General features: G+C 47.9%; 1 protein-coding gene across 1 annotated transcript; it reads left to right on the forward strand.

Moving 5' to 3' along the window:
- The first annotated feature begins 1,717 nt into the window (after positions 1 to 1,717).
- On the forward strand, positions 1,718 to 3,896 carry LOC101770346 (60S ribosomal protein L32-1). The gene is made up of 4 exons (XM_004973877.3): positions 1,718 to 1,819; positions 1,941 to 2,032; positions 3,212 to 3,393; positions 3,516 to 3,896. The coding sequence occupies exons 2-4, from the start codon at positions 1,943 to 1,945 to the stop codon at positions 3,643 to 3,645; spliced, it is 402 nt and encodes a 133-aa protein (XP_004973934.1). The 5' UTR covers positions 1,718 to 1,819; positions 1,941 to 1,942; the 3' UTR covers positions 3,646 to 3,896.
- The last annotated feature ends 18,233 nt before the right edge of the window (positions 3,897 to 22,129 follow it).

Below are 22,129 nucleotides of genomic sequence, written 5' to 3' on the forward strand. Positions count from 1 at the left end.
CGGTGCGCCGTGCGCGCCAGCCTTGCACAAACCTTGGTCTGGTCTGTGGTCTGGCCGGTGCGGCAGTCTTGACAGGTTGCATTCATGGCCGCCGGCGTACAGGTAGCTCCCTCTCCCCAAATGTTATCTGATAGGGATTTGAGCGATTTTTGTATTTTCTGTATGATTAATCCCACAGATACTAGGAATACGAGGCCATGTACATTACAGATGCAGTACATGCTGGATATTTATAGATGAAGAAAGTTTTATTTCGACATGGAAAATATCGTTCTGCAGCATGATCGGATAATTTGTTCGTTTCGTAGCCTCTGAAAGTTCAGAAACGTGGGTGAGAGTGGCCGAAGGAAATTTGGCAAAATAGATGTTTTGGTATGCTCCGAGGGTCGATTTCGTCCCATAATTTTTAATTGGTCAATCTAGTCCTTCACCTTTTATTTTTGAGTTAAACTCGTCCTTATAGTGATATAACACTCCATATTTGCATAAGATTAATGCGAAAAGTCCTTTTTGCCGTTAGCTCCTTCTCCCCCTTCTCAATTTCCGTCATCACCATTTGCACTATACAAGGTCATGATGCCACAATCTAATCGAGCGAACCTAGATAGCCATCCTAGCTCTCATCTCCTTTATCTGCTTGTAGCACCACTGAGCAGGCGAGGTATAAGTGCAGCAGCTGCCATCTCATTTCTCTTCGATTTGAGCTTCATATCAACTAGCTCCCTTTACCCCTTCTACGTCAAAGCAAGCAAGAAACAAATACAAAGCACAAGCACCGATCGTCAAACAAGGCAGCAGCTGCTCGCTATCCAATTTCTCTCCTCAAGTAAGCCACTAGCAACAACATGTCCTTTTTAAAGACCCAGACAAATCAGCAGTTTACAATCCTTGCTCATAGTCAATTTGCCACACCAGTCCCTCTCTACCTCCATTGATACCATGGCGAGCTTCACAGTACCGCAAGAATACTCACAGTCCATCATAGTGCTGACAGAAATTAGGGGGGGAAGGAGCCAAGGGCAAAAGTGATTTTTCACATTAGTATGGAGCACCACATGAGTATTTGGACGACTTTGATCAAAAATCAAAGTTGAGGGACTAGATTGACCAACCCGGCAGTTAAAGGACGAACCTGCCCCTCAAACCAAAGTTAAAGGTTCAAATCGTCTATTTTGCCTAAAAATTTACAAGTGACTTCATAAATTTGTCCCTCCCCCCCCCCCCTTTTTTTCTTCTTCTGAGTTTCCAGCTTTAGCGAGCAGGGTGTGGTGGTTTGGGCTGGGCTGGTTTTAGTCTGCACCCAATAAAAATGCAAAGGCCTCTCGGCCTCAAAACAATTTCGTGCGGAACCAGGCCAATTTACGCTACCTGCAAAACCCCCAAAAGGGAGCATATTTAAAGCAGATCCAGCCAGCTCAGCAATGAATGAGCAGCCCTCTTCCTCCCTTTTCTTTTGGGTTGGCCTCAGAACAATTTCGTGCGGATCCAGGCCAATTTACGCTACCTGCAATACCCAAACGGGTGCATACTTAAAACAGATCCAGCCCAGTGCCCTCTTCCTCGCTTTTTTCGGTCGCCGAACAAACTTGGGCCGTCACATTTTTAACCAAACGGAGGCCCAACACCAGACGATCCCGTCCAACCCAATCCCACCGTCCGGCCGCAACTGCCCGCATCCTAGCCGTCCATCCGACCAGCCTCTCCTCGCTAGGGTTTTAGCCCGTATAAGAGCCCCCTCGCCACCCCCGAACCCCCGCCTCCGCCGCCTCGCGCTTCGCCCTCTCGCTTACTCCCCTCCCGGCGTGCTCCCGATCCGAAGGTGCGCCGCCTCGCCGGCGAAAATTTCCCCGCTGGTTTTCCTATTCCTCTGCTCGTCGACCTCGCCTCACGTTTGCCTGTTTGTCTGATGTTTGTTTTGTCGGTGGTCGATGATGGAGCAGAGATGGCGGTGCCGCTGCTGACGAAGAAGATCGTGAAGAAGCGGGTCAAGCAGTTCAAGAGGCCCCATCTCGACCGCTACAAGTGCCTCAAGGTGCGAAGCTTTTAACCTCCTTTGATCGATCGCTGAAATGGAATCTCTTGCCTTGTGCTTCGTTCTTGGCTACCGGATCTGTGTGCTTGGTTGAGTTTCCTCTGTAGAAGCTTACTGGTTCGTTCAGCTCCTGATGGATGGATGCTTTCCTTATCACATGGATGTGTTGTTTTATCAATACGTGCGCTTGTTTAATTCTACCTAGATCCACCCCGATTCTAGTAGCTCTGGTTGATCTAAAAAAAGTAGCTCTGGTTAAGCAGTTTACAAAACAGCATGATGATTCCCTTTGATTTTTAGAAGTCAGTGGTAGCGTGCTCTAAACAATTGCCTTTTGAGCCGGTTGGAAGTTTGAATCTGCCTCACTGGTCTGTTTGTTTGGTTTAGGAAGTTTATTTGGGCTCCCACTGGTATTCATATTGCATCATGGATACTGTCCTGAGCACATTGTTTTCCCCGTGTGCAATCAAATTTTACACATTTGCTCGATACCATGTACAAGAATAGTTAGTATCCACTTGCATTTTGGGGTGGCAATAGATAGTGAACGTGTTATTTATCTCTTGATATGTACGGAAAATACATTATATCCTGGTAATTTTGTGCCATTCAATGCTGCTGTGCTCATTGACCTGTGCAGTGAACTCCTCTTCTGAAAGTCTTATCATTTGAATGTCTTTGATTACAAGTTTCAATAGCTGGATTGAAATATTTTGTGGTTTTCATTTGAGGTGAGGGTGGTTTAGAGAGCACCATTTTGATCTTTCACTGAATATAAGATTACTGTTGTCACATTGGAGATTGAAAAATAGGGATTCCTTTCATTGGCTCTGTATAACCATTTGTTCTGTCCATTTAGCTCACTTCTAATTTTGTATATTAATCTCCTGGAAATAGTGGGTCCAGTGTTGTCATGAATGAACCTGTTTAATTCGTTAGCAATTTTGATTATGGCATGGCCTGAGTCATGTTTAACTTGATTTCTTACTATTTGGCTGGCTGTGTTGCTAGCTTATTACTTCACCTGGGAGTGGGGTTATTGATGTGTTACTGTATCTGAGTGTTACACGCAGATCTCTGTCTAGTGTGATTTCTTTACCTCGTATCTTTGTATTAATCTCTACCTGCTAATCGTACCGTATCTTTTGCAAGTCTAATTTCCCATCATTTATTGTGCAGCCAAGCTGGCGCAGGCCAAAGGGTATTGACTCCCGTGTTAGGAGGAAGTTCAAGGGATGCACCTTGATGCCCAACATTGGGTACGGCTCTGACAAGTCCACCAGGCACTACCTCCCCAACAAATTCAAGAAGTTTGTGGTGCACAATGTCTCTGAGCTGGAGTTGCTCATGATGCACAACAGGTATGAATTTACCAAAGCTGACTGTAGAAGTTAACATGTGTTCTCATTCCGACCTGTTTGCCTGTATGATCAAAAGCTGTTTGTAGTTCCTTTTACTGATGCAATGCCCTTCCCTTATGCAGGACCTACTGCGCTGAGATTGCCCACAACGTCTCAACAAGGAAGCGCAAGGAGATCGTTGAGCGCGCTGCTCAGCTCGACATCGTGGTCACCAACAAGCTCGCCAGGATCCGCAGCCAGGAGGACGAGTAGGCTGGGTTACTCGTCAGTACGACTGTTGGCTCTAGTCTTTCCCTGCTGTAGGAAACTCTGCTTTGTGTCAGTGTTACTACCGAGGTTACCTGTTATGCCAACCTTTTTGCTGTCAAGTAGCGGCTCTAATGTGGCAAATTCTACTGTTACCTTCCTATCTGAATTATCTGCATGTTATTTGGACCTGTCTTTTGCATGCAGTTGCTGATATACCTGTGATCTAGATTGTAGAATCTAGTTATGGAAGTTTACATGTGGAATGTGTTCTTAGAGCATCTCCAAGAGTGACCGATAAATCCTCCCAACAACTAGTTTTGGGATCAAAAGTGAAAAATAGTGCTCCCAACAGTTGTCCAACCTCATACCTAAAATTTCCGCGTGCCCAAAACCAGATCTATCATGAGCACCAAGGCACTAATCGCCACCGTTTCTTCGGGTCTCTCTCAACTTCTCTCCCGCCGGCATCCCCCTCGTGCCAATTTCCCTTTGCAAGGGCCGCGCGTCCCTCACTGCTCCACGAGTGAATCTCGTCAAACAATGTGCCACTTTTGATTGATCTGCCACGCTTAGTTGCGCCGCCCATACAGCATCACTACCCTGAACTATGAGTAACCCTTTGATTCTTAAACCAGCTTACTGTTCACCATATTGAATCCCGGTTTTGCTGACTAGGATGCCGGTTTGCTGTTTAATGGCGACACGCGGACCATCCAACGTGGCAATAAAAAAATGAAGTGCACATAACCCCCCCGATCCAGCCCGACTCAGGTGTGCTCGGTCTTCTATCCTCGAGATATTGGCCACCTCCGACCCTCCGTCATCGCCGAGCACCTCGCCGCCGCCCACTGCGCCGCCATGACGGCTCGGATGTCATCGTCCAACACTACCAAGTGCCGCGCGTCGTCTCCGCCCATACGTTGGAGCCATGCACCACGCCTGGATGTTGTGCCGTGCTCGCCTGCCTGGGCCTTCGCTTCCGCTATCGTGGTGTGGTGCCGACGGGTAGCCGCCGGCGAGAGGCCCGGCCGTGGCTGCAGCTCAACCAGGGGCCACAACATCATGGGGACTAGCAGGAGGGACCAGCTGATCCAGGAGGAAGAGCAGCCACATCGCTGAATCTTTTGGATGGAGAACGGCAGCGGCAGCAAGTTCAGAAGCAAATTGACAGAACCCAATGCATATCACTTGAGAACTCGCTACATAAAAAAAACAATTAAGTTCACCACATGCCATCGGTAAAGCTTGCATCCTCCAACCTAACCAAAATCCATAGAGCGCACAGCACCAGATCAAAATCGAACCACAAATAGAGCCAAATAATAGCCGAATTGACCAAATTCAGTGCTTACCAAGGCCCTTGGGCATGTGTAGTACCTCGACCACGCCGCACGGCCATGTGATCCCGCGCGATGAGCAGGGCCGGCGGACGGGACGGAGCAGGGGCGCCGGCGGATTGGATCGAGTAGGGGAGCGCTGGCGGGCGGGGCCGAGCAGGGCGGGCGCCATCAGACATGAACCAGCAGGGGAGCGCCGGCGGACTGGATCGAGAAGGGTGAGCGCCGGTGGCCGGGGCCTAGGGCGGGCGCCATGGAACAGGAAGGAGCAGGGGAGCGCCGGCGGGGCCGAGCAGGGGCGATGCGTTGGTTCGAGCCCTTGCCTGATGGCGGCAGGAGCTCAAGTGGGCTCGATTCCTTTTGCCACGTTGGACTGCCCATGTGGAGTCATTAGTCAGCAAAACAACCATCCAGTCAGCGAAACCGGTTTGACTAAAGGTGAATAGTGATCTGGTTTAGCACCCCGACCTTCCTGCAGTTGCAATCAGTGCATATAAATGAGAGGAAGGTTACCCCTTCCCTTCTGCCCGGTCAGGACTGAACTAGAGCTCCCATCCATGATGGTGCCTGAGCTCAAAGTAGAAATGGAAAATTGAAGGCTCATTGCACAAGACCGGCGATTAATCGGGCTGGGATGGCGCCATCGGGATCTGGTGCGTGGGGGCTAGGGTTCCAACTATGATGTTGGCAATCGCAAAAAAGGGATTTGGGACATAATAATTTTAGTGCTAGGATCTTATCTATAGCAATATAGCATTATATACTTCAGAGGGGTATTTGCAAGAAGTCGAATGAAGAATGGTGGCAAAACTCCCACCTTTGGGCATGTGGGGCCCATTGTGCCATGCCACGTCCGTAGTCGTATCTGGTCCAAACTTGTTTGGATGTGTGTTGACATCTAGGCTAGTTGTTGTAGCTATGTGTGCATTTTGAGAGTTGAGAGATCTGAATGACACTCGTTGCCATGTTAGCGGAGTGACAGTGCACTTTGCTCATAAGAGACTAATACAGGGGCTTCCTGATTTCCACTCTCGATCCTAGGCAACCAAGTGCTCACCCACATATCTTAAATTTTGCTGAGTACAACATGAGAAACTTAATTGATAATAATGTAGTTTAGTAAATAGGTATTGCAATTCTACAATTGTCAACATCCATATTGAGACCTTTAGGCTGTTAAAAAAACATTCTTATCTGTAACCAAACATCAGGAATTTCAAATTTTAGACCTGATGATACTGGCTGTACAAAATGTAGCAATTGGAATCTCACATGTGAAAGGTAATCTAAACTACCACACAGAAATGGACTAAATCAAGGTCTAGCAAGCTCCTGAAACAAAATTCAACAATTTATATGTTTGAGAAATCAAAGATGGTTTTGAGAATACTTGAATGCTGAAATGCATCCCGCATGATATCCTCATGCTATTAGATACCAAAGAGGCATAAGCTTGGATGGCAAATACCAGCCAGAGTAACTGTCATGCGTTATTTTTGCGAAAACCCCCCCTGCAAAAATAGATATAACAAGTGAGTTTCGTGTGTCAGTTTTACTGTCCATGTGTAGTTTTACGTCTCTGTGCACAGGACGCGTCATGCCAATGCAAGATTACCCAGGACTAGGAGAGATTCAGCCGGCCGGTACCACCATCTCATATATGTGCTGGATCTCCAGGTGATAATCTATATTATCTTATAGCTTATATTATGTTTTACCAGGTATTAGTTTCACAGAGCTAATTGTGCTTCTCTGAGTTGCAGGGATAAAGAGAGATGCCAAATGCAATGGCATGGACCTTGCCCTTATGCCCTCCCTACCGGGTACCGGCTGCCGGTGCTTTAAAGAAGCCCATGAACTGGAGTAGTAAGGTAAAAATGACAGGAAGGCGGTCCTCCTGGGGCAGATCGACCTGCCCGTCATTGATCAATCATGGCGGGTTTTCTTATACGGGCACGTTGAGCTCGACAACGTGATACCCGCAGCGGACGAACTCCCTAGATAGGAACATTGTGCTACTTTGGATGTAGCGTAATAATGTTACACGTGGCCGGCATGGACGCATCAAAGTCTAGCTACACGCCGGTCAGGTGTCAACGCCGTCGCATCTGTTGCGCGGTTAGTTTCGTTTCCGCATGCGTGCATGCGAGGAGTGGGGACACGAGACGATGCGTGGGTTCGCGCGATCACCATCCACCGCGCGGCACGTTGGCTCCGGCCTCCTGTTGCTGAGATCACCGTCCAGCCACGTCCCTCCGATCCGGTGCCTCCCACCGCGCTGGTGCAAGCATACCTGCTACCAAGTGCACACGACGTCACGACGGCAGCGTCTGTTATCGATCCCAGGCGATGCACGGCTCCAAACTTTCCAACTCCCACCACCTCCCAGGCCAAGCAGAGGCGCCGGACACGGTACACAGGCACACAGCGCCAGCTGCAAACGGCTCTTCCGCGAGGACTAGTGCGTCGCTCAGCTCCATCCCTTGACGCGGTACTCGATCGGTGACCCCGTTCGTGAGATCGACTTCGCCGACCTACCCAACAAGCGAGGACTTAGAACTCGCCCAGCGACGTGATATCGGATTTTGTTGCACCTAGTTGTCTTTTTGGTCAATGGTCAATTGCTTGCGTGACCCTGCGCGTCTCTCTTCTTACTTTCTTGGCGTTTGCCTTTGCCCTAGAAATTGTTGGGGGGAAACAACAGAAAGATGTGTAGAAATGTCGTTAAAGAAATGGCTTAGAACTGCACATAAGATAGATTTTATGTTGACTTTCCTTGCTGACCATTTCTGCAATTCTGCTCGAGCTTGGGGAAAAACAAATGAAAATAACGGTGTGTACAAAGCAGAAGGCGATCTCTCCTCTCCTCTCCATCTGACGACACGCGGCCACACCTGAGTATCACCATGCACGGTATCCTGGTGCTGTCTGCTGAAACTTGACTCCTCGAGAAGAGAACCAAGGATCTTCCGATGGCTGCCATGCATCTCGTCTTCCGCTTGGGGAACGCACGCGCGAACCCAGAAACGGCGTGTCCTTCGTTCACAGAAAACAATGAGGGCAGGTGCAACAAGGTTAGTCTCGTCAAGAGCTTCATGATCATTGAATAACATGTCACGTCAGCATGATGTGACAAAGTTAGAGAGATAGTTTCATTATATATAAGAGGAGTTTTATCACCATAAAACCTAATATGCACAGTTACCAAATTCTCAACTTTTGTAACTGTGTGCTATGAAATTATACACTGACACTGACTGATCAACCGATAAGGACTTATTCGAGTTCGAGCGAGTCAGAAGCCATGAATGGGGTCAGTTCGTTGAACATCGCAGCAACCTGCAGGCTAGAGTGGGATCATCATTTGATGGATTCATGGATGACCACGGATTGAAGCAGGGAGTACGTTACACGAAGTCGACACGAATCTCGGTCATCTTCCCGTGTGACGCATCAACGATAATAATATCAGAGAGAAAGTTTGGTTCGCGTGTCTACTCAATTGTGAAAAGGATGCGAGGCGACGATCACTTGATCCCCTCGATCTCTTTATCGCACGTTGAATGTACCGTCAAATTTGAAGCGCTAGTACCGATCCCAACAACTTCGTTTCTTGTTCCTGCGACGATCGATCTCTTCCGCGACTCGGAACTCCAAGCGTTGAGGCTCATCTTCCTGTAGTCTGTACAGATGTAGTACACGATACTACACCACCCATAGACCCCGTCCATATACACCACCCATCTTTTCACATCCTAGTAGTAAGCAGTAGCACTCTATATATACACTGAGATGCACATGCACTGCTGCTCCCAGTCCTAGGCAACCTCATTCGTCCAGCTACCGCAAACATGAGTGCAAGCATGTTCGACTCCTGTAACTGCAAACATCAGTTCAAGCTCAACTACGAGAAGACGAAGAACGTCGCCATCGGGCAAGCCGTCAGCTCCGAGGAGATCTCCGCTGGGGGGAATCGGCACCCTGAAGCTTGACGGCTAGCTAGCACTTCAATTGCATATTTGCATTGGTGGTTAGTAGTTAGATAGAAGAAGCTTTGTTTAGTTGCTGCGGTCACGTCGCCGGCGTTCATTAATCAATCATGCATGGTGCGTGGGTTCTTAATGAGGCCATGTGGAGTTTTGAACATTTTTCAGCTACCCATCGGGCCAGAGCGACAAATGGAGGCTTTTAGACAAGTACCGAATGAGTGTGAATGGAGCGGTAATGGATCATGACTCTCATGCCTTCTTCACAATCAAACTCAGTCCTATCTATTTTTAGTTCAAAAATCATATAATTTTATAGCCCGGCCGTATTGAGCCCGATCCTTAAACTTGCTAGGCTAAATTAGAGGGGCCTTTACCACCCCTAACTGTGACCTTGTTGATTTGCCGCCGGCTGGAGCACCTCTCTGAACACCTGATCCGAGCGCATGGGGATCTATCAGGTTGGGCTGGAGATCGATTTGCCAGTCTACAACGCACTCACGCACAGCCACAAACCGCTGCACTCACGCACATCCCACAAGCCGCTGCTCCTCACGCACTTGGTGGAGTGGGTAACACTAAGAGGAACTTCAAATGATCCCTTAAATCACCCCTAATAGCCTAATTATGGAGAAAAGGAGAAAAAAAAAACCTATCCAACAGTCCCCAAAACCTGCCGCATATTTTCGCCAATGCGAATCGCGACCCCAGCGCCCCGCATATTTGCGCGATCTCTCTCCTCCCCCAATCACCCCCAGTGCTTCCTTTCCCGCGCGCATGATCGAATCCAGCACCAGTTGCATGAAATGGCTTCGTCGGCTCATGACGATTCCATTTTATCTATCTCCAATTGCAATTGCACAACGCAACAACAAATTTATTGGGCAGGAGTGACAGCAAAAGAAGAGGCGCCCGGGAGGAGCGAAGTGGCGGCGGTGCCAGGACTTTGATCAGAATAGATCGTGAGGAGGGGTGGGTGGGGTTGAGGAGTTGATGGCAGCCCAACAAAGGGCCCACATGTGCTAACATGGCTAGTCTTGAAGTTTTGGAAAGTTTATTATTAAGGATCTACTGTGGGATAACACGATTTTGAGGAAATAAATTTTTAGTAGAGCTCCCAATAAATAGTTTTGGGGAAGATTTTTTTAAAAGACTCTTGGAGTTGCTCTAACGCATCCAGACCGTCCAATCAGCGCCCCAATCACCTCTCCATCCCTTCTGCGCTGGCCTGGGTTGGTTTCTCAATCCTCGCAGAACGAAGAATCCTCTTTGCCCCAGCACCGCCTCTCGCGCTTCGCGATCTAATCCCCTTCCTCGCAAGTCGCCACCGGCGCACCGTCCGCCGCCTCCTTCTTTCCTTCCCTCGCCCGCCGTCCACCCCCAACTCTAACCCCAATCCCCATGGAGGCTGGCACAAGCGCAAGCCATCCACCAGGTGAAGTGCGTGGCGGAAGCCATCTTCCTGGTGAAGTGTTGTTGTCTCGCTCCGAGCAGTTCAAGGATGAGATAGCGGAGTTCCTCGAAGAACAAGGACTCCTGTCGCTGGAGAGCATCATGGATGCAACTCTCGAGGGCATCCCGTCGTCGAAGGGGTAGACCATGATGTAGCGTGAAATATTGCATTATCGGGAAATGGTGGAGAAGCAGGCGGAGGATGCCCTTTGCGAGCGCAAACTCTACTGTCCCAATGCCACGAAGAAGGTCCCGGTGGTCTTCACGGCGGCGATGATCCTGTCTTGTACGATCAGGCGCTGCAGGGCATCGAACCCCATTTCATCCAGGTTGCCCACCCGCACGAGGTGACCGCCCTGGCTCTTCAAGTGTCATAGCCACGTTACTCTTCCTTGTACAGCTTCCCACTTGGTACCTTCATTTCGAGCGCCGACTGAAACATGCTCGCCCTATGTGTTGGTCCTTACTGCCCCTACCTCAGTCTGCGGGGTTTTTATCTCGCGTACAATGTCTGGGCAAACTCAATCGCCGTGATCCCACAGCTGCCATCCGGATCCATGTCCATGTTCTCCCACATTGGCAATAGGACTGGGGTCGCTATCCAGAGCTGCGGCGATCTGCCCGAAGAGTTTATCCTCGCTGAGCTCGTGCTCAAAAAACAACGAGGCCGCCCCTCAAGCAAAGTCACCCTTTTCAAGTGGTTCTCATCCGGCCCTGCCGCCGGCCAGTGGATTCAGACTGAGGTGCTCCTCCCTTTTCCTACTAAGCCTGAAGAGCACACGTCATGTTCCTCCTGTACATTCTACTCTGATATTGTCTCTGTGTTCGGAACAGCTGGGCTATGCTGGGTTGACTTACTTCAAGGGATATTGATATGCAATGATGTGAGCTATGCCTAAAATTGCTGAACTAGCTAAATATCATTGGAACATACAATACATGCGTTTTTGTTATGGTTTAGTTTTGTCATATCCTAAACTACTTGTTCTTCTTGTTTCATGTCTGAATCACAAGTTCCTCGTTCTTCGCAGTTGTTGATTTATACTATTTTCTCATTCTAAGTTAGCTGCCTTTTTTACAACTCTTGTACTTGACCATGCTTTGATTTAACTAGTTAGACTATATGAATTTGTTGAAATTATTGCGAATGGATAGTAACTAATTGGTCACTAGGATTATTCGCATCTGATTTATTAGTGTGTCTCACTGACATCTCATCTTTTTACATGCTTGAAATGAAAACCAAGAGTGTGAAGAAGAAATAAGCATGACTAAAGTTGATGTTGTGCGCCTCACCAACTCCCTAGAAGTGGCACCAAAGTGGTGTGACACCACTTCTTTTGTGGACCTTATACCCACACTACGCTGAGGAGAATTTCACACCGACACCAACACATGAGACCAACTTTCTACAAGGGAATCCAAATCTTTTATTCACCTACTCACAACTTGATACAACACTCACTCTTACACTCTTTATGTGGCTACGCTACCATGACACCACTACACTACATGGCAACCTTGCCATCTCTTCACCTATGGATCACATGCCACTCTATGCCATGGTATGGCTAGGAGGGAGGGGAGCACCTCTATTTATAGGTGCTCATGATCATTGTGGTGTTGCCATGTGGCAATTTTCACACTCTTCCATACAAAATATCCTAACTCTAGAACACTCATCATCCTTATCTAGTTTCTAATATTTCTACCATACTAAAATATCTAGTTCTAGAGTATCTACACTTCACCATGAAGCATGGCAACTATGGCTCAGGCATTCTCTCTAGTTTTTCTAGAACCTTTTTACCTTACCATGATCTTATCCTTATACATGGTAAGGTTAGTCTCTTAAGATCTCCACAATCTTCTAGAATATTCCAAGTATGCATTGCATATTTCAACAGAAATCTTCTCCATAATTGCTACTATCTCACTACCAGTCGCTAATGTACTATGCTACTATATCAACTACTATTCGATAATCTTATCTGTTGGCAAGTTATGACCATGCATCACACTCAAATCTGAATCAGATGTTATCTTTGAATTAAGGAAGCAACGAGGCATGGTTTCAAACTTTGTCAATCTTTGAATTAAGCAAGCAGCAATGGCAAATTTCTTGTAGTTTCCTTTGCTGCAGGGGGCAGGCATGAATGTCACTTTGGCTTAGCAACTCGATTGCATAGATCGGATGGTTAAGAGCGGGGAACTGCTACAAGTGCACATCTTTTAGAGTGTTATCTTAGCTTTTTCTCCAGAGAGGGCTGTCGATATAATCCTTTTCTAACCATGCAAATCCTCGTTCAGTTTAGAACCAAACAAGGTATAACACAAGCAGTCATTTGGAAGCATTTCGTTCGAGCATTACAGTGCACGGCATCCACATCAATTTCGTGATCTTGCTTCGCCAGCTGACCACCTTCTGCTGGCTCTGTTGCATTTCCCCCCGAGCAATTTGAAATGTCATGTTGGATCTAGTTCAAAGGATTACACTTCCTCTGGCCGTCTGATCATTAATCCAACAAAAAGAGATGTTCATACTTTTGCAAATAAACCAACACTTCATTGAAGCAAAGCCTGTGCAAGCTATATAACCCACACAAGAAACACGATCCACGTCCATGCGTGAGAGATAGAAGGAAGACAGTTCTGTTGATTGCTACTTAGTCCACAAATATAATTATTTTTATGGTTTTTCCAATACACTACGAATTTGAAAGTAAAAGACTACGAATCACCGATGCATGTGCCGGCGTAACAACATGCATGCACGATGCACCTGCCTAATTTGAGTACACGGTGGGAGAATATATGGAAAGTTAATTTCTAAGGAGGGTGAATAGTAGAGAAATTGGATCAGCATAAGTACGTTAGAGGGAGGTTAAGTCACATGAGGTTTCTATCTTTGAGTCACTGACATGTGCGCTCCACTAAATTTGGATCGCATGACTGACTCAAAGTTAGAGGTTGGAAGTTAGAGGGAGCTCTTTCCTCGTTGAGGGTAATGCGGTAAGGGATCTGCTCACTGAAAGTTGATCACATTGCCGGAAGCTAGTTTTACTCGTACTACATATATCTTGCAGTTAGATATACGGTTCATGATCATTTTAGAGTACCGTAGTAAATTTTTTTAAAAAAGAACAGCTAGAGCTTTTTGTTTAACTAAAGAAAAGGAAAAAATGTAAAAGCTTTACCTAGAGAAAAATCTATGTTAATCTAAAATGCAATTCCAGTCCCCGTTGCGATTAACAAGCAGCTCACCGAGCCGGATCCAGCTAACTTGTGTGATTGTGTCCCGATCGGCCGGTTTTCGAACCTACCGTTCCGGGTGTACTGGACGCACCGCCGAGCATCGGCCTGGCGCCGTGCTTGTCCCGCGTCGCACGCTTCCTTTTCCATCAGTTTTGGTTGGGATCAATGGATCAATGCATCTATCTCTTCAATCTGCACCGCGGCAGCACGCAACGCCTGCCTCGCGAGCTGCTGGCCTGCTGCTTTACCACTCTTGTGCGAAAAGAGAGGATTCCCTGGGCTTCTGACACTGACAGAGCTGCCAAGGCCACATCAGGAAACAGCTGCATGCCACACTGGCACTGCACGCCACCTCACCTCAGCTGCGGACCCATCCCACAAATGCGTGGACTTTGTTCAAACTTCTTGTGCCAAAAGAGTGGGATGGAGCTTGCTTTTCCCTTCCTCGTGATTTGTGATCGTGACTTGTGAGGGTAGGTAGATTAATTCAATCCAGATCCACGTTCAAACGCTAGCAGTCTAGCACATCACAAAAAGGGTTAGTATGGAATGAGAGTTGCACATTAATTGATCGCAACATGCCGATGCCCGTTTTCAGTTCTTTGGTACAAACTGAAAATGGATTAATTGGAATGGAAAATTCCCTAGTTGACACCGGGTATAACTCTGGTTTTTATATGACACTGTTAGATTTTCCATCCAATCACCATTAAATGTCATGCGAAAAGATGATTTTGCCCCTCTGAAAAAATGTAGGCCCCACCACAACTGCCCTTCTTCTCCTCCTCCTCCTCTCTCCAACTGCCTACCACACCGCTCCACGCCGCCGCGCCTCCCCTGCTGATGTGGGCAGCGATGCTCCATGTGCTGAGGCAGCGAGCTCCCATCGGCGTCCCGTTCGAAGGCCAAACTCCATGCGCAGCTTGGCTAGTTCGACTGCCAGCCATGACGAAGCGCTACTGGCAGCTAGCTTGTTGCCTGTGTTAAGAAAGTTTGGGCATCCAAAATTTCCTACCCCACGCAATCCAATATCCAGAGGGAAGGGGAGGAGAGGAAGGAGGGTGGCTGCGGTGGGACCTACATTCTTCCAGAGGAGCAAAATTATCTTTTCACAGGGTATTTAACGGCGATCGGATGGAAAATCTAACAGTGTCGTAAAAGGAACCAAAGTTATACCTGGTGTTAAATAGGGAACGAAAAAATGTTAAGAGCCAATAAAGAAACGAGTAACTTTTCTGATGTCAAATAGGGAATTGTCTTATGGATTAATTGGAACGGAACTGTCTTCGTCTTCGTCCTGCCTCCACCCCCAGGAATCTATGCAAAATGCTTCGAGCGAGCCGTTGTACACTTACTCGATCGGTGGGCCTTTACGAGGTTAAGGGGGTGTTTGGTTTCATGGACTAAAGTTTAGTTCCTGTCACATCGAATGCTTATATTAATTATAAAACCAATTACACAGATGAAGGCTAATTCACGAGACGAATCTATTAAGCCTAATTAAGTCATGATTAGCACATATTTATTGTAGCATCACATTGTTAAATCATACACTAATTAGGTTTAATAGATTCGTCTCGTGAATTAGCCTCCATTTGTGCAATTAATTTTATAATTAGCTCATATTTAGTCTTCCTAATTAATATCTGATGGAACTGAAAACACACCTAAATCAACTCCGGAACTCGTGTTCCCCGGCCCTCATCTCCACTCCATAGCTGTTCGTTCTTCCCGCACAGATCGCAATGCACAGATCAAAATTTGTTAAAAAATGATCCTTGAAAATGCTTCCATAAATGTTACAACAAATGTCTAATAACAGATGAAGCAAATATCCAACCACATACTTTTCGAAAACAACAGAACTCAAATGTGGTTTATGCACGAAGATGCACACCTTCTTATGCACCTAACATCACAAAATTAAAAATATGTCATGCATCTTATATTGAAGAAAATGAACATTGCAAAATTTTTAAAAAGTTCATTGTCATTCAAGTTTTCATTTGTGCAATAGCACGTGAACATAAGTACGTGCATCTTATCATAAAATTTAATAGATTAGTAAATAAACTTTTTATGATACACATACTTTTGTATGAACCAGTGTTCTCCAAAATCAAATATATGAAAATGTATATAGTATAGAACAAATACGTCGTTGCACGTTTTTTTGTGCAAGCAAAATATTCACAGAAATTTCACGATGCAGGTTGTTTTGCCAGTAGTACTCTTGTTCCTGCTTAAAAAAAATTACTCCTGCTGTTCCCGGCGGCCGGCATCGTCGCCTATGCACGCGCCCTCTGTGGGTCCGCCCACCGCATGCATGTGCAAGGGTCCAAAAAAGCACGGGGCGAATTGACGGAAGAAAATTCAGTGCAGCCCGGATGCAAAGCGCATCCGGTGCACACCCGTCCGCTCGGCCTCCACGCGTCAGCCGCTTCAAATCCAACGGAAGCAATCGCGCGTCTGGTCCAGCGGCTCGGCTCCGACGCGGTTCAGCTCCAGGATATGACAAAGCTTGGGTTAATGGCTCCAGCGACACGGACACGGACTCTGCGCCGTCGAGGGTTTGGGGAACGCGACGCAGTTGCCGCCGCAGTTCCCAGGCAACAGCAACAGCGGTCCATGTACGATACCTGCGATGAAGCTGACACCCTCACCTTCGACACCCGGACGGCGGCGCTGGACATCATTCCTGATCTCCCCGAAGGTGTTCGCCAGCACCGTATCGAGGCCACCGTGCCCATCGGGAACAATGCTGTATGTGATCGAGAACAGGTCGCTGCTAGAGTGGAGCGAGTACAAGGGCGACTTCTGCGTGGGAGGCTTGCACTACCTCAAGCTGGACGAACAGCAAGACGCCGGCGGAGACGACAAGGCGAGCCTCAAGCTGGACGAACAGCAAGACGCCGGCGGCGGCGACAAGGCGAGCAGCAGCTCGAAACCAAGCGAGGAGCGGTGGTCTTGGTGGGACCTGTTTGATGTCGCCGCTGCCCTCTCGTATACCCGTTTCCAGCGGAAGGTCGCGGTTCGCGGAAGGTCGCACGCCGCGGAAGGTCGCCGGTGGTGCATCGAGATCACGGTAGCGGCGGGTCAGATGGAGGAGGAGACGGCGGCGGCAACTGCGTTGCGTTCCCCAAACCCTTGACGGCGCAGAGTCCGTGTTCGTGTCGCTGGAGCCATTAACCCGAGCTTTGTCATATCCTGGAGCCGAACCGCGTCGGAGCCGAGCCGCTGGACCAGATGCGCGATTGCTTCCATTGGATTTGAAGCGGCTGACGCGTGGAGGCCGAGCGGACGGGTGTGCACCGGATGCTTTTGCATCCGGGCTGCACCGAATTTTCTTCCGAATTGACATACTCATTCTCTATTTCTCTCCGCAACGTGTCACTAATCCACGGACCTAATGCTGCACATCTGGGCGGCTCTGAAGATAGGACCCGGGGGACCATTGAGCGGCTGGACCTACTGCGCAAGGGGCTCTTCTGGAAGGGCAAGACCAAATGCATGCAGTGGCGGGGACTGTCAGGTGGCATGGGAATTGGCTTACCGTTCCTGCGACGATGGCGGTATCGGGGTTAAGCACCTCGCCACCCTCAACAAGAGCTTCCTCCTGAAGCACGTCCACAAGTTGTTCACCGACGACAGGAATCCGTGGGCGGACTATGGTATGATGGGGGCTACGCCGACGAAGACACTCCCTGCTGGACCGCCTTCAAGCGCCTCATCCCCGAGTATCGCGCGCTCACCACGGTCGCCATCGGCGACGGGCTGACCACCTCCTCCTTCTGGCATGATTCCTGGGCGGAGGTTGGGCGGCGTGCTATCAGCGTCTCGGTTCCCTTGCTATCATCACACCATAACATGTCCTGTTGGGGCCATGAACCTGTTGTTAAGTGTTAAATTGCTACATGGGAGCTCGTATCAGATGGTTTGTCTGTCACGAGTATTTTGGAATTGTAACATAGTAACATCAATGTCGCAATGCGCTTATTAATATGTGCCTCATTTTTTTTAACTTGGTGTGTGCAACACTTGTTAGTAAACTAGGTAGATTTATATTTTTTATGAGAGCATTGTACTTGTAATTGAGCCAAACTTAGTTCGACAAATATTCCAAATCAATTTAAGTTCGACAACTTAGTTCGACAAAAGAAATTTTATCGGCGTGATTTTAGAACAATGTTGCGAAAATAAACTTCCAAATCAATATTGTGTGAGGAACCTATATGGACATTTGAACTTTGCCAGCAAACCAAACCAAAGGGGTACGCCTTGAACATCCTATTTATATATTATCTCTAATTTTTCTTCAACCATAAATTCTAGAAATGTTTCTGCATGTACTAGGATGTGCATTTAGTACTTTTACAATTTTGTCCTAAGTTATCTCATAATCAAAACTAGCTAGAGCATGTGGTGACAAGTCTCAGGGCTATGATGGAAGGAAGAGTCTTTACACTGCTGGTTCACTTCCTTTTGAATCAAACAGATTTGTTGTTAAATTCATTTATCCACAAAGAAAGATAATGACAAGTTTTTGGTGTCATAGCGTTATGATCCTTTTTCTCCGCAAGCTCTAGTCATGGGGTACACAGGAAAGCCCTCGTGGGGCACATGCCCCTAAACAGATTTTCATTTTTGAATGGACTTAAGCCCCCTCTATGCTGAATTTGTTTGAATTGTACTCTTTCTTGTGCGGTGACATGTTATTACTCCAATATTTTTTGCTTGACGTCGTACGTCTCCAATATTCATCGTGTTTAAAGACTTGAAATAAAGAAAGCATTACGGTGTGTGTGCATTGAAACAACCCACCAACACGACCAAATCATAGAGCCAAAGCCAAGCATACGGCTATTGTGTGTATCTTTACGCAAAATGATGCCTTCTTTCCTCTTTTGTCTACAAGCAGTAGGCTCTGTAAAAAAACGATTAACAGGTTGTCTTTACTCTTTAGGTTCTGAAAGATCATCTTGCGATGTGTCCTTTCCTTTAGTATGCTGATGATCGTAGGAGATGTGCTCCTGTGAGCGGCAAGAGCTTGTAGAACTAGAACCGGGAGAGGAGATGGAACAACTCCGCTGCTGGCAGTTCAGTTTTGTGCTTAGGTTTGCGCTTTCCACGGCCCAGTAACTAGCAACTGAGCTTCATGGGCCGAAACACTCGGCCTTGTGGATTCAATATGCAAGTCGAGATGGCCTTCAGGCCTTTTGGGTCTTGGTCAGCTTTCTTTCTGGCCCAACGAGGAGTAACCGTTGCCGGACTCTGTGCAATGGTAGTCCATGGCTCGGTCGACCCTTCTTCCCCCAGTGGCCCAGTCCAGGGGCTGAGAGCTCTCCTCTCCGCCGCCGTCCCCTCCCCCGTCTCTCTCCGTCTGTGTGTCTCGCCACCGGCCTCGGCCTGTCACCCGTCAGGCGGTCCACCACCCTCCAGTCCAAGGGCTCACGCACAGTGCCGGCCGGGCCGGCGCCACTGTTCCACCACGGCAAGAATCCCCTCGCTCGTCGGTTGCAGGTTGGTTAGGTCGGCGAGCTTTTCCCCCACCACCCCACCCCACCTATCGATCGGACGCGTCCCGCGGATGCTACAGCGTACACTTGTAAAGCCGGCCACACGCACACTACAGCGTCGCTCCTTCTCCATCGTACAAAGTGACCCATCCCTCCCTAGCCGCACAGTGCCGGTGCTGCACTCGAAGCTACCCAACTCTCTCTCTCTCTTCTCCCCTTTGTTCGCCGCGCTTTTAACCTTGTGACCCGAACCCCCCAAAGTCTCCGAACTGTTCATTGTTCCAAGCTTCGCTTCAAAGCTCCGTCCGGCCATGCATGGAGCACCTCAGCTGCTTGGGATTCCGCCGAGCACAACGAGAGAAGATGACCAGTCCGTGTGCGTCGAGGCTTTTAGCTACCAACAAAGAGACTAGTGCGGAATTCGCTTGTAAAGCTGTTCAATTATGTACTGTAAGTGGTAGCGCTGCTCATCAGCCTAAAAATACACACTGCTGTTTACCGGACTTAACCGGTAGCTTCGTTACGTACCTTTTCTTCAGAACAAGAAGCGACATTTCCGAGGCATCACCTTGATCTGGTCAAAGTATAAGCGACCTGTTTAACCGGTTAACCGACATCACCTTGCAATCTTTTGTTAACTTGTTAAACAGTTCTATGATTGGATTTACCTGCCTTATCCTACGACGACGCACACATGCATATGATGTAACTTCCTATGGCGAGGCACCAATTTCTTCCTAGCACTAGCAGTAACTTTTAGGCTAGCACGTAGCAGGTGACCTTTACTTGGCTTTAACCCACGCCGTCCGCTCATCCTTTTCCCGTACCCGGGAACGAAGTTGACGTCTACGGCGGCGAATTTTTCTCCCAATCTCTCTCCTCGTCTCGGCGGTGATCTGAATCTGACGACCCGCGCGGCGCACGGACAGACGGACTCGGCAGCGAAAGTCAAGGCCGGCCATCGATCAGAATCTACCGTGCTCCTCCTAGTCCTAGCGGCCGCCCTAAAAACGCCGCGCATTCACGCCGCCGTGCCGGGGACGAACAAGGCCAAGCCTACCTGCTGCCACTGCCGCTAAACCTTTGCTGATGAACCGATCGGGCAAGGCAGCAGCGTATAACTGCTCAAGTAGAGCGTAGCATCATCCTTCAAGTGTTTGCCTTGTGATCGATCGATACTCTACGTGCAATTCAAGCACCACATCTGCAAAAGTGTGATTGGAAGGCAGAGACGTTTGTTATCTGAGTAAAGATGACAGGAATCAAGAATGTGTTGGGATTAACTAACGGCACGGTGCACAGTATGCAGAGATAATGGTCAGTTCATGAGCCCGACAGAAGAACCGGAAAGTAAGCGCCGGGATAGGTTAGAAATAGCAGCAATGATTGACCCCAGGAAGGAGAATATCTCTACGAGAGGCAGAGGCAACAACAACGAGCCCCTTGATTTTTCTATACGTTCAGATCCACCAAACTTATGCTGTAAGTTCAGATCCAACAACTAATCAACTATACAAAACAATCACCCTTCCTAAAGCAACACGGCCGCTGGAGATTACACAAGCAGGTTCATCCGACGTGGCAACCAGCGTGGCTCTCCCTCCAGTCACTGACAAGGCCCACACGTCGGCCGCCACGTAGGAAGGGTCCACGCCGTGTCGCCATTGCCGCGTCGCTGCACCGAAAAACTCACCTGAAAAAGAAAATGAATTCGGAGACACTTCTTGGATGGACGCCGATGGATTCCCCTTTCCTGCTCAAATGATTGAGCCCTGACGAAGAAGACGGGAAGTTTTAAAAACCCTAGGGCCAGCCAGCCCTTTTTCTCCATAGCTCCACGAATAAACAAGTACATCCTGCTTGTACTAAACTAACCCTTAATAGATGTTGTAGCAGTACTGTCGCCACCACCTAATCTACTCTTTTATTGCTCTATATTCCTAGAAGATCTGTCCATTCGTACGCCTCGGTGGTTAATTCTGTCCCCGGAGACGCGATTATGAGAGAGAGAGATCATCATCAAGTCCGTTGAGCGAGAGAGAGAGTTATGGTCAAGAACCGTGTGTGCTTTGCAGGCTTCACTTCACCTACTCGTCGTCCAGCTTTGTCGACGGGTAGTTGCTGAGAAGGCAGGCAGCAGCAACGAGCAATGCGAGACAGTCTTTTGTTGGTTCTGGCACTGGCAGTATAGTAGCTGGTGGTAGAAATTTTGCCACACGGTTGTGCACAAACACGGACCGGCTATAATGCTATCCATGAATCTGCCGGTGACATTGAGTTATTCCTATTACATTGAATTATTCATATTATAAAATGTTCCAAGTTCAGGCTAAGGTTATTTGTATGATCTTGCAGAAACGGTAGAATTGAGTTTGGAGTTTTTTCTTCAAAATCCGCCAAATTCTATGTATAGCTCGACGCCGACCATTCCCTTAACTTTCTTTTCTTTGATGATGGTCATGAACTAACTTTTTTTTCGGATTTCTGGCGGAATACTGCAGATGAGAACACGGCTAGAGTTGGAGAGAGTTGTTTAACGACGTGATGCATGTGAGCGTCGCGGCGATCCCGAGGCGAGTAGAATAAAATGGGGTCGGCCGAGGAGATTGTTCAGAGATACAGCCAGGGATTAGCTAGAATAATGCGAGCTCTGATTGGAGAAAACCGTTGATTGGCTTGGCAGCCAGATTATTCTACTTGTCAGTCCATATGTTTATTCTTCCGGCTCTCTCTTCATTTCATTGCGCCCGTTGACGAAGAAGAGAATGTGTATGCGATGCCTCGAGGGACAAATATTCAAATGCACGCCACTTGTGAGCTGTCAAATTCTTGCTAGTTTCGCGTATGTAACGCCTACAGCTAAACTTGGTTTGAACGCGCAGTTCTGGCAATTTTTAAAACATCCTGAATCTCACTTCAAATCCACAACACATTGCAGGCC

The sequence above is a fragment of the Setaria italica genome, chromosome VI, assembly GCF_000263155.2.
Source record: "Setaria italica strain Yugu1 chromosome VI, Setaria_italica_v2.0, whole genome shotgun sequence".
Taxonomy (NCBI): Eukaryota; Viridiplantae; Streptophyta; class Magnoliopsida; order Poales; family Poaceae; genus Setaria; species Setaria italica.